This window comes from Alligator sinensis, unplaced genomic scaffold (assembly GCF_000455745.1).
Source record: "Alligator sinensis unplaced genomic scaffold, ASM45574v1 scaffold325_1, whole genome shotgun sequence".
NCBI classification, from domain to species: Eukaryota; Metazoa; Chordata; order Crocodylia; family Alligatoridae; genus Alligator; species Alligator sinensis.
This window is the reverse complement of record NW_005842118.1, coordinates 1427286-1446174: the sequence shown is the minus strand read 5'-3', so window position 1 is coordinate 1446174 and position 18889 is coordinate 1427286. Positions and strand designations below refer to the sequence as shown.

Here is an 18889-nt window from a genome sequence, read left to right as displayed (position 1 = left end):
GGAATGTGGGGAAGCTCATAAAAAAACCAGTCCAACTATTTAGCTTCCAAAAAGGGGGTGGAAATTTATTTAAAACCCCACACTGTAACCCCATGCAGTTTTATGTTGCCACAAACTGTTCTATAAATAATTACGGAACCAATACCCAAATATTATAACCAGCAATATTCTTTTCACTGAGAACACTTTTAGTATCTATACACTCTATGTGATAGCCTGAAACATAGACATTAATTACTGAATTCGTGTTTAGAAGACAGTACAGCTAGCAATAAGATTACATCATTGCTGATTCATCTAGATAGTATTATCACATAATTTCAATGAGTGCTAAAACCATTCTGTGATAGTAACCAAAAAAAATGGGTGCACATGCTTTTCATGCACAACAATAAACTCGGATACATATTGCACTCCTGTGCACCATGTTTGAATGTACTCCTGGGCACCGCTGTTGACCACAGAACATTAAGCTGGGTCAGATCAGCCCCCAGCTGAAAGAGGGCAGAGGGGGTCAGCTAGTCAGTGAATGGCCCCTGCACTGAAGCACCCTTGTACCCCAGCCAGCCCTATCAGCATCTCCATGTGCCTGACTGTGGAGTAAAACTCTTGTCATAGGATAGTACTTGTATTTACAAATACTAACCTACTGCAGAGTTAATTAGTTTACTCTGTCCTAATAGCACTGCACATGTGGATGCTGAGAGGTTTACTGCGGAACTAATTAGGCAACTCCAAAATAAATGTCTCGTGTAGATGTGCCAAGTGAGGCACAAAGCATTTAGATTGTTGAGTTGAGTTGACCTGTAAGCATCTCTACACAATACTTTTTCTAAATTAAGGTAAGTAAGATATCAAACTGCCTAAATACTTATATATGCCCAGAAAACTAAAGAGGAATTCTTCAGAAATAAATATTTAAATAACTATTTTTAAAAATGGTTGAAGAAATGCCCGAAATCCATTTCTCTATACAGGATCTTTACCCCAATATTTTACTTGCTGTAAGATTCATTCATTCCAATTCTTGAGCACACCGTGTCCAATTCTGTTATGTGGAAGCACCTGTAGTAACTTCCAATAAAAATTCAAGTTTTAGCAGGAGTTACCACACCATGATTTGGAACATAACACAAGTTATAACATTACAGGGAATGCTGCTGCATTTCATATGACAACTGTTAATAAACAGTACACACTCATTCATCAGTACACACTCATCATTATTTTAATCAAGTTGTGATTAGTTTCTTAAATGTGAAGTTTTCTACCTTGAACTGTTTGTTAAAATATTGGCCCATAATTAGTTGCCATCCTGTGAACTACTGACATCCCTGGGCCATACTCCCTTCATTCCTTCACTTGCCTACATTTTTCTCAGTACTCTGCTGTTCTGATGTCACAGTATGATTACAACATCCTCAAAATGTTATGTTGAGGAAAATTAAAATCCTGTAGCCATATAATTTTGTTCTTTGATAGCCTCAAAACTAGCATGGGCAGATGGGAGAAAATCATCACTGGAAATCAGCAACCTAATGAAGATGTCCAAACACATACCTATGTACATAGAAATCTATAAAAATTATTGTGTTCCTTCTGAGTCAGAGCAGAATGAGTGCCTCAGCATATTGTTAAAGATACTGTAGTCCAAAGGTGCTGTCTGTGTGACAAATGCAAAATCAAAGGCATCAAAACCCTCTGGTCATTGAAGAGTTCATAGCATTTTTCATGATGATGTAAATGGTAATACTAGTGATCTAACTCAATCCAAATTCAAGTAGTTCTGTTTTATTTGAATATGCCTTTTCATTTGAATACACTGGGTGAAATCCTGGCCTTGAAGTCAATGGCAAAGCTTTTACTATTTCAGTAAGGCCAGGATATAACTTTTTTTAATTTCCTGCCATTAACTTGTGCTTCAAGTAGCTATGACACTGCTTGCATATTTCTGAGGGTGTGGTGGTTTAGTGTTGGATAGAGTTAATAAGCTAATATTAGGATATGCTAAATTAATTAATGTTTAAAAAGGTATGTGATGTATATAGATTCATATGAAAAATAGTCATGTAATTAATAAGTCTTCCATTCCTTGGATTAGTCATTTTTGTAAATTTGATTCAGGTTTATCTTAATGCATGGACCTCATGCTCCACATCATTGTTATGTGTTGTGTACCTTTTGCATTTTCTAGATGAGCTTTTTTTCCTAACTCAGCTGAAAGCTGTTGGGATTCCCTTCAATTTGCCATTTATCATTTTTTTTTTTAAATGTCAAATATATTGCTGTGCTTTGAATCTGGCATAATGGTCTCTTGATACTAGTTAATGGTGCTTTCTAAATACATAATAATACTTTTAACTAAACTCTTGTCCTTGCTTTGTATTGATGAAGTATATGAGTCCTTATTTTCTAACTCATTACTGTCCCTAGGCATGTAATAACAATGAGTCCTCACACCTTTTCATATTTCTTGCTAGCTGTTATATACTCTTACTTTCCTTCTTTCAATGAATTAAGTTAGACTGAGATTTTTATGGAAACATATGAATGAAATGAAATTATAGTTGAAGGAAATATTTGACTATACAAGTGGATAGAAAGTATATGCTACTCTCAAATTGTGTAGTAAAAGATAAACTAAGTAAAAGTGCATCTAACTGTGAACTGAAACAAAGAGTAGAAACTGTGATTAATCTACCAGCCACTGGATGTCATTGTTGTTCCACAGAAATTCAGCTAAAAGAATATTTATCTAGAGTTGGGTGGCTGACTATCAAAGGACTGTTACAATACAGTAAACTATTTAAAACTATCTAATTGCTTTTTCAGGAGTGCTATACATTAATTTCTCTTTAAATTACATTTGTATACTAGGATTTCCTAGGACATGCCATAAAAAATGTTACCAAACCATAAAGTGTTACCAAACCTTCTACACGCAGATGGCAAGTAATGAAAACATACCGGACAATAAAAAAAGTTTGCATTCAGTACTAGTAGCAAGCCACTGGTTCTCATTGTTATTTGCTATGCTATTTTAGGATGTAATCTCTCAACACAATGTATTAGAATCACTAATTTGCCTCAATTTGCTTGGCACATAGAATATTTTTGACAGATAATGCAGACTTAATAGTCATTATTTTATTAGTCTAAGAGATCATTTGAATGTTCTAAGATTTAATGAATGGTGTATTAATCCCATAATTGAGAGACGAGATAGTCCAGTGGTTATGGGAATGTCTTTGGAGTCAGGAGGCATGGTTGCTTTCCTGAGATCTATCACTCAACTACTAACTCAACTATCTTGGGCAAATTACTTCAGTCCTTTGTGTTGCTGTTTACCCTCTCACCTGCCTTCTGTCTACTCTATATAGATTGTAAGCTTTCTGAGGCAGGGAATTTCTCTTGCCGTGTGGTTAACAGTGTCTAATAAAGAGGTCCTGACCTCATTTAAGGTTTTTGAAATAATTTTAGAAATAATTCCACTGGCTTTCTAGCTATTTCCAGGGCACGTCTATGCTGCCATAGTGATCAGCTACATCACCGTAGCTCGTCACTACGGTGACGTGGAGTCGGTGACCATTAACTATTACGCCGCTGCTACTACGTAGTAGCAACGAGCTGGTGGGTCAAAAATGACCCATGCGCTGCTGGGACTGTGCAGTACCAACTGCTATAGCAAGTACTAAATGACTGCACAGTAGCAACTGCACAGTCAGGAGCATGTGTAGACATGTCCACAGTGAAGCAGCAAAGAAAGGAAAAATCAGAAGATAAGCACAGGATATATCATATTTTATCTGGAGCAATGGGTCCAAGGTCCCAAGTTGTGATAATACAGTCATTAATGCAGTTGAAAAAAAGAAATGTGAGGGGGCAATAACAGTTTGAAACCAAGCTGCTGTTCCCTTAGTTCTAAGATGTCTTGGGATGGTTTAGGTCCCTCACATAAAATTGGAGCAGCTAGGATTTTCCAGATCATGAAGACCATCCAGACCACACCCCCCCTTTTCAAAGTCGGTTCTGCATTTTTTTTTTCTAGAAGTCCATTGTAGCTGCATTTCACCTGGTGTTTCCTCTACTTAATATAAATATTCAGAAGCAGGATTTAAAGTAGTTTTGTTCTAGAGTGGCACTAAGAGCCTGTAAAATGAGGAAAATATGGGCCAGAATATGAATTATAAAAATTTGAGACAAAAAAAGGAACAGTTCTGGCCATAATCCTGAAGCCTTTAATATTTATGTATTTCAGGAACAGGAACAGGAAAGCCTCTATCTCCCCTCCCTCAGGAACTTAATGTTATTCAGTGGAATTCACTTTGAAAGGCAGAAAATTTCCTGCAAGACTGTTGGATTTTTTTACTCTTGGGACTACTGTGTAAATGCACAAAGCAAATATTGCAATCAAGTGTGTTATGGTAAAATTGAGTTACAACTGGCTCAATCGATGTGGCCTTTATGTGGCTTTTATGTAGGTTAAAACTTGGGGTTTTTAACATGCTCCTCCATGGCTTGAGGCTGGGTGAAACCATTTTATAATCCATTGCCACCAGAACTGGATCTAATAATCATTATTCAACTCAGCTCTTTTAGCTGTGCAGAGGAGTATTACTGACAATGGACATTTATACTCTACAGGCTAGCAGATTCTTTATCAGATAATTATATTGATAATTATACATTCATTTATATTTGCCACTGAAAACATGGGTAAATATATAGACTGTTAGGCATCTTTGATATAATAATTGCATTAATTGTCCTTTTGGTCTGGTCTGTATTTTAATATAAATATGTTGAATTATCATTATTATCTTAAACATTGCTGATGTAGCTGTCACAAACCAAAGTTGTGGTTTTTCTTGTTTGTGTGTGCTTCGGCATCGCTAAATCATGTTCCCGCCAAATTGCAGCTCTTTTGCACGGTGGAGTGTTCTGTTGCAATTAAGAACCTGCGTGCAGGAGTTTTTCCCGCCAGTTCTGTAGCTTTCTTTGCATAGTGCATTCCTTTTGCATTATGGTGATGCACAGTACAAGGAAGTTCCCGCCATTTGTATTGAGATTTCTGCCACATTATTGGCCAGTCTTAATATAGGCACACGTGGCGGCTAGCTATTGGCTTGCTAGCTGTACAAAAGGCTTGGGTAGTTTCCGCCCAAGTCGGAGAGAGAAAAAGCACGTGGAGTTCGGGAAAGGAGCGTGAGGATTTCTAAGTGCTGCTGATCCCTACGAACCCAGCTTTTTCCTTAAGAGGGCAACAGAGGTTTAATTTGTCGAACCCACGGAGCTTCAACAGCTCCGGGGGACCTATTTATCGAACCCTCGGAGCCTTAACAACTCCGAGGCACATAACCTCTAGCCTCTCCCCGTCGCCGATCGCAGTCCAGACGTATCCCTATCCTAAGGACCCAATTGTCGAACCCACGGAGTCTTAACAGCTCTGGGGGACCTGGGAACCGAGTAACCCATGGAGATACAGCTGTTCCGTGAGAACAAATTATTGAACCCGCGGAGCCTAAACCACTCCAGTGTCAAGGAACCGAGTCTATTAGAGTCCTCCACCGAGAACTCAAGGGGAGCCGTGCCTGGAAAGCTGACCAGCCTACACCGCGACCACCTTGGGTGTAAGTAAATAATCTTTTCAATCAACCATTACGCCTCCGTGACTGATTCTAGCTCGAGCGTACCATACCGCGCCGCGGTTTTCTCCAACCCCACGTGCTCGGGCTGCTAGCCACAGCCTGTGTGCACAAAGACGGGCCTGGCTCGCCCCCAGCGCGCACATGGCGACCCAGATGGGATCGGGAGAGAACTCGCACATGGCGACCCAGGCGGGATCGGGAGCGGGCCCGCACAGTAGCTAGTGATAATGGTTTCACTGCTTGATGCTTCAAAAGGCTCCATATCTGGCCCGTTTTGTTTCTATTACAAATTCTTTTATAGACGCACCTAAAGTTAATCGCAGTAACTTCTGATTCTACATGTTTTCCCCTCTATGTTGGTAATCATTAGCATTTTTAAAGAGGTAGGAATAAGACATAAAAACATGGAGCTAAATATATGTATAACCCACTTGACAACATTCTTCACCAAGGACACAAAGTTGCTTGGAACATGGATTGAATATTTTTATATAGAATAATTTATAATCCTATATTAATAACATGAAATATACATTCTAAATATACCTTGCACCCCAGTATCAAGAAGAGCTGTATATGTACCTTTATGCTTTTATTTTTTGGTAATATAATTTTTTTTTCTGTTTGGATGCATGTAGAGTTAGTTACCACTGCAGGTACTGGAGAAGCCAAAGAGCATAGTCAAGATGCCTAATGCTGTATTAATGGCAAAAATTAATCCTTCAGTACAGATATAAACAAGATTTAATGGTAAAAGTTAGTCCATTAACTAGCTTAGAATTGTTCATTTTTACTGATTCTTTTTCTATAGATTTCAAAACTATAACTTGACTTCACATGTTTATTAGTGCAATCCAAAGTGCACCAACCACTAATATTATTATTAACCTTGGAATCTAAGACTGTTTGCACTCCAAAACCTAGAATACCAGTACTACATGCTTTTGTATACTAGGCACCATCCAAACTCGATTATGTTCTGTCTGCAGTCCTTCAAAAAGAAAATACAGTTTCATTTTACGAAAATATGATTAAGTGCATGTGTGTTGCTTAAATAATACCCTCTAACCTCATTTTCATTGTGTCCAGTGTAGTTCAAGGTAGTTTGCTATGGTTATTTTTCCCAATAAGCAAATGGTTCAACAGAATGCCCTCTTGAAGATTTTGCTTTTTCTAATCTGCTGCAGTGAAGCTGCTTTGTCAAAACACTCACTCCCAGGTGGTCAAAGACATGCAGTCTGCTAATCCAAATCAAGTCACAAAACAGAGTTAGTTAAATTACTGACCAGCTGAACCTGTAGTAGGGAATGCTGTGTTTTTCCACAGATGAAAAATAACTGTGATGCTTAAAAGACCATATAAAAATATGACTATAATTAATTTTAAAACACAGCAGATCGTATTTTGTTCAGTAATCAATAAAATTTTGTCAGTGATTTTGAGGGAGATAGAGCAATTGATGTCCAGGTTCATCAGGATTTTGTCCAAAAACATAACAATGAATTACTTTACATTAAAAATGAATATCAATTCTTGTAATGTCATCAGGGTTATGATAAGTGAAAGAAATCATTTGTCACTGATTCTAGGCTCTTTCTTATACATTCTTATTTAGAATGGAGAATGACCAGTATTTCCTGAAAGCTCTTTCCAGTTGTGTGTTTCTAAAATGTACCATGATTGGCTTTTTAAGTATTTGAAGCTTCATTTAGTTATTAGGTGGGTGATGTGCAAAGCAAAGCACATCATGAAATACTAACAGGCACAGCCCAGCAGATAAAAATACATAGAAGAAAATGATATATTTAATTGTTTCATCAACTACATTAATGTCTGACAGTCTTGAAAAGAGCATTTTTAATGAGCACTCAAATGTGTGCAGGAAGTGGTCTTGCCTTTGCTACTGCACATTTGAGTTTCTCTAATTGCATCAGTAAGGAATTTCTGCTCCTTGTTTAATGAATGCCTTTTGACTACTTTCTGAAAGGCAACTGGATGTAAGAAGGGATAAACACTGCACCTTTTTATATGAAGAGACATGAACAGGTTTCAATTAGTCACTATCAGCTCTAAAAACAAGATAGTAATCCCCATTCTGCATTTTTTCTGGGCCTTTTCTTTCTTATTTTTAAAATTAAGCCTTGGTTCCTCTCCTCTTAGCTTTCTGTGTAACACACACACATCTGAAACATTGTTTTAACTTACTACTCGCTTTCTATCATGTCTCGCAGTGAATAAAAATCAGGCATTATTTCAGGGCTGTTTCTGCACCATCCCTAAGCTCAAGCAAGTCATAGAATTCGTACAAAGCTACAGTACCTGAGCCATTTAATATGTCCTTGATTCAGAAAGTGAATTTCAGAAGATGGATTTGGGGTTCTTTTGCAATGTTGACATTTTTCTGCCTAAACAGAAACACACTCACTACAGATGTAGTGGATTAGTTATGAAAGAAGTTTTCTGTTTAAAAACAAGTGAGACTTTAATTAAATCAATAGAGGGTCTGTACAATAGGTATTGTATTAAACCAGAGCTCAGGCACTGGCTTCACATTGATTGCAGTATTTAAATTTCAGTGAGTTGATTATGTATGAGAGTAAAATGACCAGTATTATGAATGTACAAAAAAGTGACATGGAAGTGCTGTGCCAGAAAAGTGAGAAAAACGTTCCCTTTATAGTCACTAGAGTTCAATAAAGCACCACTATTTCCCAGCTTTTAAAAGCTCTTTTATCACAATGGTTCATACCTCACATTCCCTGGAGCCTGATTTGTTATATGTGCAGGGTCCTGTTCCATTCAGCAGCATCTCACTGGTTTCAGTGTTGGTAGGTTTGTAATCTACATAAAATTCCTGCGTACTTGGGGTCATTTGCTTCAGTGACTGTCTTTTCTTTTTCCTGTGCCTTCTCATGAGAGAACGCTGCTGCAGCTGCTTCATACTGGCTGGGTAACGCTTCCATGACACATAGATTACCAGCAGGATCACAAGCACAGACAAGAAAAGGGCTACACTCCCTGCTATGATTTTATGAAAGGAGATGTGTTCAGTGTCATGCTCAGGTTCTGAGCTGGATTCAGTAGCTCCTATAGTTGGAGGCATAGGGGGCTTGCTCTCATGTTTAGGCCTGGTGAGTTTTGGTTTAAATGTTGGCTTTGGGAGAGCTCTTGCTAATTCAAAACTCTCTGTAGTACTTTTTCCACAGATGCTGTAGTTTTTCACTGCATCAATAACATTCACTCCTTGCAGCTCTTTGGGGCTGGCACAGATAATTGTATTTTCCCTCAGCCCTTTAAAACTTTTTAGCCAGTTTACAAGGGAACAAATGTTTCTGCTGCATTCCCATATATTCCCAGCAAGGCTGATGTCACTAAGAGATATCCAAGAATCCAAAATTTCTTGACCAATAAATGTGAGCTTGTTTGAATCCAGGTTGAGGCGCTGTAAATTGGGCACACACTGAAAAACACTAGGTCCACTGAAAGCTTCTATTTCATTGCCAGATAAATCAAGCCTTTGTAATGAGCTCCAGGTCCAGGACATCGTTTGTCCTATCACACTGATTTTATTCCACTGTAAATAAAGGTTTTGAAGGCTGACTAGCCTTGGAAAAAGTGCCAGGTTGAGCTTAGAAAATTGATTGTGCTCCAAGTGAAGCTCCTTCAGTCTGATCATGCCTGCAAAGACATTCCTTGCTAAACTTCGGATCCGATTGTAACCCAGGTCCAACAGTTCAAGGTTCCTACAATCTTGAAATATTCGAACAGGGATGGTTCTTAGAGAATTGGATCGCAAGTGTAAACTCAGCAGCTTTCTTAACCCCCTGAACTGTTCAGATCCCAGAGACTGCAGCTGGTTGTATGACAGATCCAAATTCCGGAGATTTGTCACAGGTCTGAAGGTATTATTAAGAAAATAGGAGATTCTGTTGGAACTCAAGATCAACTCTTTTAGTCTGCGTATTCCATTGAAAGCATTTTCATCAATATTGCTGATGTGGTTATGGTCTAGATAGAGCCAGGTGAGTTGATTAAGACCTTTAAACTGATTGTATTTTAGTTTTTGGAGGCTGTTATATCGAAGGGACAAACCTAAACAACCAGCAGATATACTCGAGGGAATCTCCTGCAATTTCTGAGATTCACAATATACCATTTTGCCTTCACACCTACAGCCCTTAGGGCATCCTCGTTCGGCAGAAGAAAGCATTGTCAGTAATACAGTAGGGGCTATTACCAGAGCTACAGCTGATCCGCTCAGTAGCCTAATTACATTGAAACCTGGAAATAAAAACAGCTTAGAAAAGTTATCCCTCCAAAGATCAGTCATTGTTTTCCCAATCATGCTAAAATATTAATTTATATAATCATGTAAAAATTCCTAGCTCGACAACTAATCTGTACATTATTTTCTTTTACTCAATTAAAAAAAACCTTTGTATATATTGTAAAATAAGTTTAAAAATGTAATCCCTAGACAATTTAACTATAATAATAAATCATCACATCAAGGTAGGTCTATACAGTAATTGAAGCTGGTTCTATGCAGACTATGCACTGTATATAAAAAAAAAAAAATGAAAAAAACATACCCATTCTTTGTGTTGTTCAAAGGTCGTCCTTAGGTCTTTTGTTTTTGGTTAGGGTGCCACAAGCATGACAGCCCCTGTCAGCTGCACTGTAGTGAGTCAGGGCTTGCTGACACCCAGGAAGAAAAATTGGACCCCTTGGGAGATGGACCGATTTTGGAACATTATTCTTTGCCAGCCATGCAGAACACTCCAAGAATAAATAAATCCCAATACAGCATTCACAGGAAAATGTCAAATTCTTCCTAGGTAATAGGATCTTCATGGATATTACGTTTTTGCATCTTTACAGTTAGAAACCTGGCTTTTAAAATCTCTCTTTATAGGAAAGCATTCCTCCAAGCAACCTTTAGCTATATAAATTCACAAATCTGTATTCCATAGCACAGCAGTTCTCATAGTTAGCACCCAATCCAGCTACGAAGCTGCTTTGGAGCACAGAAGGCAGAATAACCCTGTACAATGAACAAGCTCTGTTCACTTCTGCATACTGTCGTTCTGAAAGCTCCTCCGACTGTTGCTTTGGTTTCAGTGAATGCAGTCTTATGTAAAGCTGCCCCCAGTGGTGAAGAATATTATGAGCATGTGCAGATCTGTCTTCCTTTTATCTTGCAAATGAATAAGCTTTGCTGGGAAATGAATGATTGTTTTAAGCCACTAAATAGGAGCAGACTAGTCAGGTTTAGTGTAAACTAGGAAAATAGATTGAAATTTCCAAATCCTCCAGTTTCTATTGCTCTTTCGCAAAGCCTTTTTTGAGTCTTTAGCAGATCAGCTTTTGCTGCTCAGACTTTTATTTGAATGGCTGACAAAACATTTGTAACCGTTTTTTTTCTTAAGTTTGTTTTCATTACATGTCTCATACATGCACAAAAGCTCTTCACAATAACTCACTATTTTTTAGTGCAGCATCAGGTCCTTACTATGTATTTAATAAAGCATTACAGCAAGGAGAGTTCATTTATAACATGAAAACTGTTTTGAGGGTGACATTTTGCCTTTTCTCTTTTTAAAAGACACGATGATAGGAGGCTAGAGAAAAAGCCTTGGTTTCTTTTATTCATAACTTGCCATCACTTTGTTTTGAAGAATGAACAGTTTTAAGCAAAAGAGAGATTCTGTAAAAACCCACACTCTACACGTTTTGAAAACATACGAACCAACTAGACTTGATTTGGAGTCTAATCTGGCTGATTGTGGCTTGGTACAGATCTTAAAAAAACCCCAAGGTGTAATAGTAAACAGAACACACATTCGCCCTTTGGTTGGGGGTGGGGGGAGAGGGGAGGGGTCACAGGCTGCCTGCACTGGCTGAGGGCAGCAGGTTCGGGGTGTTTCTGTACACCTCTCAGTATGTCCCATGGGCTCCCTGGGCTGCTGCAGACTGCCAGTCACAGCCAAACACCTAGGCCCACCCCTGATTGGCTGCTGGACATGGCACAGGTGCTCACACCCCAAACCTTCTTCTGCATCATCTGTCAGCCACAGACATCTGTCAGCCTTAGGCAGGCAGCAGGAGTGGGGAAGGCAGTCATCTGTTTTCCCATGTACGAACCCCAGCACCTAGGCACCAATGTCTCTGGGATGTGCCCCTGCACCTCGTCATGAAGCACCCCATGATGTACATGCAGACCTGACATGGAGCCCAGGAGAACCCCTGTGTGGGTGCAGCCCCATGAAGTCTGACTGAGTTGCCAGGCATGGGTGAGCATGCCTCCCTTTCGGGGGTGGGGGGGCAGCAGGGGACCACAAAGGAGCCTGGGATGCCAGGAGACAGTGACCTAACTTGGATCAATGGGGGAGCTAGTCTAACAATCAATTAAGTTTGAGTGCACATTGATCTAGGTCTATTTTAGAACAGGTACTGCCATTTTTAGACTAGTCTGTGTGACAAACTGTTCTGTTTGTTATGGGTTTAGACTGGTTTCCAATCACTTAGACTGGTAAAAATGTAAGGTCTGTACTTGACCTCTGTGTTCCAAATGAAAACATGCTTAAATATGTCTTTAATTTAACATAAAAACTTGAAGAAAAGCTTCTTTTGTAAAAATTTAAAGGAAATGAAGAAATAAAATAGACTATGGCCAGTCCTTAACCATGAGGTGACCACGCCAACTACCTCTCCTGCCTCTGGGACTGTGACTGTCCCACCTGTAAGGATGCAACCCCATGCAAAAAGCCTGCAGAGCACGTCAGTTAGCCAGGTCACAGGGCATGCATGTGTCCAGGAGTGGGATCTGGGTGAGATGGCGGGGGATGGGATAAGGAAAGAGGCCATATCAGGTTGTAATGAGCTGGGGCTTCCTTCCTGGGGTGGGGTAGTGGCTCTCCCAAAAGTACCTTCTTTCACCACTCCTACCTCCCAGCTACCCCAGGAAGCATGACGAGCACCCTCTATGTCCCAATCTCAAATCCCAATTCATTAAAACATGAGACCTTTTCAATATACTTCCTCTTTATTTCCTTTTAAATTCTTTTTAAACTTTCTACTATATTCTTCAGTGGTTGGCTTCCTTCGATTCACCACCCTTCCCCCATTCCCCTTCCTTTCCACCTCCCATTTCATCACCCACCCCTATACCATTAACTCTCCACCTCCCAGCTTCATGTTCCTGCCTCTCTCCCCCAACCCATCTCTCACACCCCTGCACCTAGAGCAGGGATAGAAGCCTGTCCAGACTCACCAGCCCTGTAGTGGTAACTCATGGCTGTAGCTCCTAGTTAGGCTCCTACTTGCCAGCCCTTTAGTGGCAAGTCACAGGTGTGTATGTGGGGAACAGCCAGAGAAGGTTTTTAGCCTTAAGGTGTGACTGCTTCAGACTTGACCTAGCACTAGCACTGATCAACATTTGAGCAGCTCAAAGTGCAATGTGTAACAAGACCGTATAAAATATTCTGACCTGAGTTATTTGCAACAGAAATATTTCTGCATTATTTTTCGGTATTCAAAAAAAATGAGTGAAAACTAAGAGCTAGCATTTTTCAAGGGGTGCCTTGAGCTTTTGAAAAAAGCTAAGAACCACTTCTTTAGAGAGTTAAACAGCTTCTTTTGAGTTATGGGAACAAATTTAGTCCTAGTATGAGACTTAATTCGCCAAAAATCATCACAAAGCAAAATATTTTTCAGGCAAAGAGGCTTTAACTGAAATTCCAACTTTATTTTAGTTATGAGATGACTCTTGAATGTTTACATGCTTGGCTTATTTCTTGTCTTGTTTACAGAAATTATACAACTTCATTTATGTCAATGAAGTTACCTCCTAATTAACACGCAACTCAGAATTGGGCCCAAATGTTATTGCATTCAGTTTTCATAACAGCAGCAACTCTATTGCAAATGTTGTGTGCCTGAAGTGTATTAGTGTCTGTACACAAGTAATGCAAAATGTGATAAATTATAAATTAATGATACGTTTATAAATTAATATTCTGCAACGTTGAATCTGAATGTTGAGGTTAGTCATACTCCAGTTAACTTACTGCACATTGTCAATTTTCCATCCTGTTCCAGACCATGGCGAATAATTGTTGTAATTAAACAAGTGGAGCTAGAAACTGTAAGTCATGAGGGTTTCATCAGGTATTGTACTCAGGAAAATGCCACAAACGCTCTGGAAGATAAAGAAGTCACATATTCCTCTAAAAACTGTAACTACCACCCTGACTCTGAGCCAACAGAGGCAAATGTACTGGGTTGAATCAAGCACCTTATGTTCAACATGAAAACTATATGAGAAGGCTTTGTATGACCAGTCAGAAATTGGGGGAGTTTATAAAAATTAAGATGATCTGACCTTGCATATTTTAAGTCTATTAAAATTGCCCGTAACAAGAAATGGTAGCTATTTTCTCTGAAAGCTCAGGATAGAGACAGGATGATAGCATACAAATATATGATTTGCAAGACCTTGTGAATGAGAGAGTGAGACAAAACAGTAAATAAGACAAATGTAAGTGCTTAAAATATGTCTATCAGCAAAAGGAATTGATGATTATTAGGGGTTAATCTGATTCTCCTTAACCCAGCACTGCTCTACACTTTCAATTTCTTTCCATCATCCACCCTCCGGATCCTTTATGCTTCCTCTGTAAAATGTGGTTTTTGGCATTAAGGATTTTGTCAGTGTACATTTTTATTAGGAATGACCTTCTAAGAGCCACACTTGATACAATTTTTCATGCCCCAATACCATAATGAATTTATCTGTTTTGTAGCCATAAGTATTAGGGCTGTGTGAAGCTTTGGTCCCTGATTTGATTCGGTGGAGATTCGGCCTGATTTGGTGGCCAAATCTCTGAATCTGAACTGAATCAGGAGACCCTTTAATCTCTCCGTATCGAATCAGAACCCTCCAAATAAATTCGGAGATATTCGGAAAGAGTCTATGATTTGGACATAGACACAGCTTTAAATGTTTTTTCTACATACCTCAAGGTACCAGGCAGCTTGTGAATGCTGGGATGGTGGGGTAATGGAGCATCCCACAGGATTGTGGGGGGCTCCCCAGTGCACTCAGCAGCAGACCCAGAAGTGAACCAGGAGCAGTTCGGGTCCACTTCCGGGTTCACCAGGGAGCACACCAGGGCCCCCTCCCCCATGCTCCTGTGCGACACTCCATCTGCCCCACCATTGCAGTGTTCATGAGCTACGCCTGGTACCTTGAGGTATGTAGACAAAACATTTAAAGCTGTGTCTATGGCCAAATCGCTCATTGTTCAAATCAGCATTGAATCTTCAGATTCAGCTGAATCGAATCGGGACAGTGATCCAAATTAATTAATTGAATCACTGTCCCCAGTTAAGGCTGAATGCAAATCCTAATCAAATATAGCCCATTTTGCACACCCCTAATAGGTATCGTTGATTGGCCTAACAACACTTGCATGATTTTAAGTATACGTGTGTATTGGGAATTGTGGTTAACAAATGTGTACAGCATGCTTTTTCTTGATTCACAAGGTAGCAAAGTATGTAATTTACCACACCGTATTTAGCCATAAAGAAGCTAGGAATCAAGTGAGTTAGTGACAGGAGCTTGCTTTAAATGGTACTGTGGTGTGCTATCACTGTATAATTGAGAGTAGATAAGTCTAATACGATGTGTTTGTAATTTTTGGAGCTGCTGATTAAATGAACCTGCTGCTCTTAGAGGATAAGATTAGACTTGGGTGAATACACCAAATAGTCTAAACTCCCAGAGTAAAGATCTGAATGTGGGAAAGTGACAAAATGGTACAGACACAAAGATAAGGGTTTGCCAAGAATAGTAGGGATAGGAAAAGGAAGTAAGAGTCAGGATTTGGAAAGGTGCTGGGGTGGAAAAGAGAGGAGATAGGGAGGCCTAGGGGCACACATACAGAATATGTATGTATGAAGGGATTCTGGGGGGATGAGAATGATGTCATAGGAAAGCTGCAGTATCGTCTTTGAACATGCTGGCTTTGTACGTACTGGGATAGGCTGAGGCTCTAAAGCTGCCTTACTCTCCTGATAAATACTTATGGGTCAGGTCTGTATTGCCTCCTGGGAGTATGGGATGGCAGCTGAGAAACAAGCCCAACCCATTCACTCCAACTCCCTGATGGAGTGTCCCTGATGAAAATGTGTCTAAGCCCAACAATTAGACAGTGTAGATGTCTTACAGGGGTCCTGAGTATGTACTCCAGATGCAAAGAGCCTGAGAACAGTCCCTGGGCAGCCTTTTGTGCCCCTGTAAGCTGTCTTTGTTACTTAATTGTTGAGCTGGGTTGTGTGTGGACTGTGGGCAAGTGAGAACAAGCCTGCACATCAGCAATTCTTAGATTTACAGCGAGGGGGCATAGATGTGGTCATAGGCATAGATCTTAGCCTTGGAATATCTTCCTTGATCATGAGGGTGAAATAATCCAAAACCATGGATTCTGTGCTGAGATGAAAGGGGACCTGAAAATGGACAGGAGCCACATCCCTTATCTGTGACTCAATCACAAGTGCATTTGTCACCTAGTTTCCAAATACTTTAAGATGCTATCAGAGACACTAAGGCAGTAAATCAGTTGCACCATGTATACCCTGAAGGTTTCCTCAGTGGAGTGGTTCACAAGGATAACTTCCTTGTGCACAGTGTACCCACTACAAGGCAGGAATTTATGCAGTTGCATACATTTTTTCGCTACTGCACATTATGGATGGAATACAGACCTCTGAGATGCCCTGCAGTAGTTAATGTTATATACAGAATCAAGAAACACATATGTCTTCAATAAGCATCACACAATGGCTTCTCATGCTGTCGAGATCATGCTCATGACCTATGATAGCTACATTCCAATTATATCAAAACTTCTACATCTTTGAAGACGATTGTGCAGTCAGATGTTTTCTGATAGAATTATACTGTGATACTGAAACTGCCTTAAGTGTTGGCAGCTTATATCAATCCATGTACCTGGCTGTGCAATCACTGGAAGATACAGAACTGCTGCTGGCATACTTATTGAAGTTGAGGAGGCAGGACTTTTATTTCATTGTGTTTTGTATGGTTCCCTCACATCTAGTTCTTTAGAATCTCATTTGTGACCAGCAGAGTTAGAAGGCATAATGCTTATCTTTGGGTGGAGATGAGGAAATATTATCAATAATTATGGATACTTGTATATGTGGAGTGGTTAAGGGTTATGGATTATGTACAAACCATTCTTAGCACAGTTGGCTGATAACAAGTGGAGGTGGCAGAGGTGACATTACCACTGTTCTGCCAGTATTCTTGTCCTTTGTGAACAGTCAGCTCCTCAAGCCACATATACTGAGTAGATGGAGGATCCAGTAATGTTCAACATTTCCCTCAAGGATGATGAAAGTTCTTGATGAGTTGTTTCTCTGTGAATATGAAGCACTGACATACATTTGATATCAACATACTTTCTGTATGATCACTGTGGTGGCTAAAAGATGACAGAGTTCTTCAGACATGTCATCTATCTGATGTTTCCCTTGAACTTATTTGCTTCTTGGTTTTCCAGATGAATCTTTTTGACCTCCTAACCATAAAATGGAGGTGAGGTTCATTCAGTAATCTTCATTGACTACTGTCACATCCCTATCTGGGAGCAGAGTGGTTGGCAAAGACAGTAGTCTAATGACTTAGGTGTAGGGCTGGAAGCCATGAATTCTATATAAATACTGCTGTTAGCAGTGACTTGCCTTGTGACCTTAGGCATGTTAGTTATAGTGTCGAAAAGTCTCAATTTCCCAATGAAATGGGAATAGTTGCATTTGTCATCTGTATAATGGGAGGATAAATAGTAGCACATGCTTTACTTTGCCTACTTCATTCATTATTTTGTATATTATCACCTCTCTTATTTGTCTTTTCTCCAAGTTAAAGAGTCACAATCTTTCCAGTCTTTACACATAAATACCTCCATTGATCTAGTCATTTCCATTACCCTCCTTTTGATTTGTGTTGCATCTTCTTGAGATTGTGGAAGCACAACTGAACACAGAATCCTAGGCAAAGAAATAATAAACACGTTCTGGTTTCAGCATTTCTTATTTTAACTGAGACACAGGTTTAAAAAAATGTTTCTGATTTTTTGGCCATCAAAGATGAGAATGCAAGACTTTTTTGTTTCAGATGACAGAAGGACAAAAACACTGAGCTCTTATTTAAAAAACCCATACCTATGCCTTCAAGAAAAAAGCAATAATGAAAATGAATTTTTATATTTTGCCCATTTTAAAGGAACCTAGGAAATTCATTTAACCAGTCAAAACCCAGTGAGATAAGAAAGCTCAGCACTTTTTAAGATCAGCCTCTAAATTAGTAGATCAGGCAATTATCTTTTCTAGTTAGGAGTCACTTGTTAGTTTGATCCACAGGGACTTTAGGTATTTAATTGCTCTTTAGCATAAGCAGACATACAGGTGCAAGCACTTAAAAAGTGTTATATGAATTGATTTTATTTGGCCTATCAAAATACTGTAAAATCAGGTGAAGTTTCTGTGTTTGTGTGTGTTGCTTATGCCCATGAGAAGAAAAGGCATTCCTTCTTGTCCATGATATAATTCTAATTCAGGCTCAAGCTTGATTCTTTTTGTATTGTTAAAATTATGCCATGCTCAAACCCCAAAGATAGGCAGAATAATCTGTTACCACACATGCTATTAGTAACATCTTGAGGAGAGAACTAAACATGACAGTTGAGTAGATTTGCTATTGAAAGAAAAACATATGAACATAGTTAAGAGGCATATAATTATGTTCATTCACACTGCGACTAGCATTAAAATGATTTATTCAAAATGGTTACGCTTGGATGCTTCGTCACCTCCTTCCTTGGCTCCACACTAATTCTGCTTTTTGGCATTTTCCTGTAGAAAATATGTGTTCTATGTCTCATCAAAGTTTGCAGATTCCTTTAGTCTTTAATAATGCAATCAAGCCTTTTTCAATGATCACTGCTACAGTAGTTGCTAGATATTCCAGTTGTGGTTCTTGTGTTCTTGGAGAAGTTTAGGATTTTAATTAAATCAGCAGTCTTGGTTAGTTAATTAGCTTGTCATCTGGTTTTACTTAGCCTCTTTTATGGCTGGTAAAGATATACTAGAACATTTTGGTAAAAAAAAATAAATTAATTAAAAAGCCAAGCTGCTGCTGAGATTTCTTTCCT

General features: G+C 39.2%; 2 protein-coding genes across 3 annotated transcripts in view; one reads left to right on the top strand and one right to left on the bottom strand.

The window, feature by feature from the left end:
* The window catches only part of LRRTM3 (leucine rich repeat transmembrane neuronal 3), a 188967-nt gene extending 178302 nt beyond the window's left edge, over positions 1-10665 (bottom strand). Inside the window, exons 1-2 of one of the 2 annotated variants that reach the window (XM_025205569.1) lie at positions 10241-10665; positions 8398-9929 (exon numbers count right to left, since the gene is read on the bottom strand). In XM_025205569.1, coding sequence (XP_025061354.1) covers positions 8398-9929; positions 10241-10244 — 1536 coding nt within the window. In that variant the 5' untranslated portion in view covers positions 10245-10665. Of the gene's footprint in view, positions 1-8397 lie in introns of both variants that reach the window. The other variant, XM_025205568.1, reaches the window with a different exon arrangement.
* CTNNA3 (catenin alpha 3) overlaps positions 1-18889 on the top strand; it is a 1539787-nt gene that overhangs the window by 651934 nt on the left and 868964 nt on the right.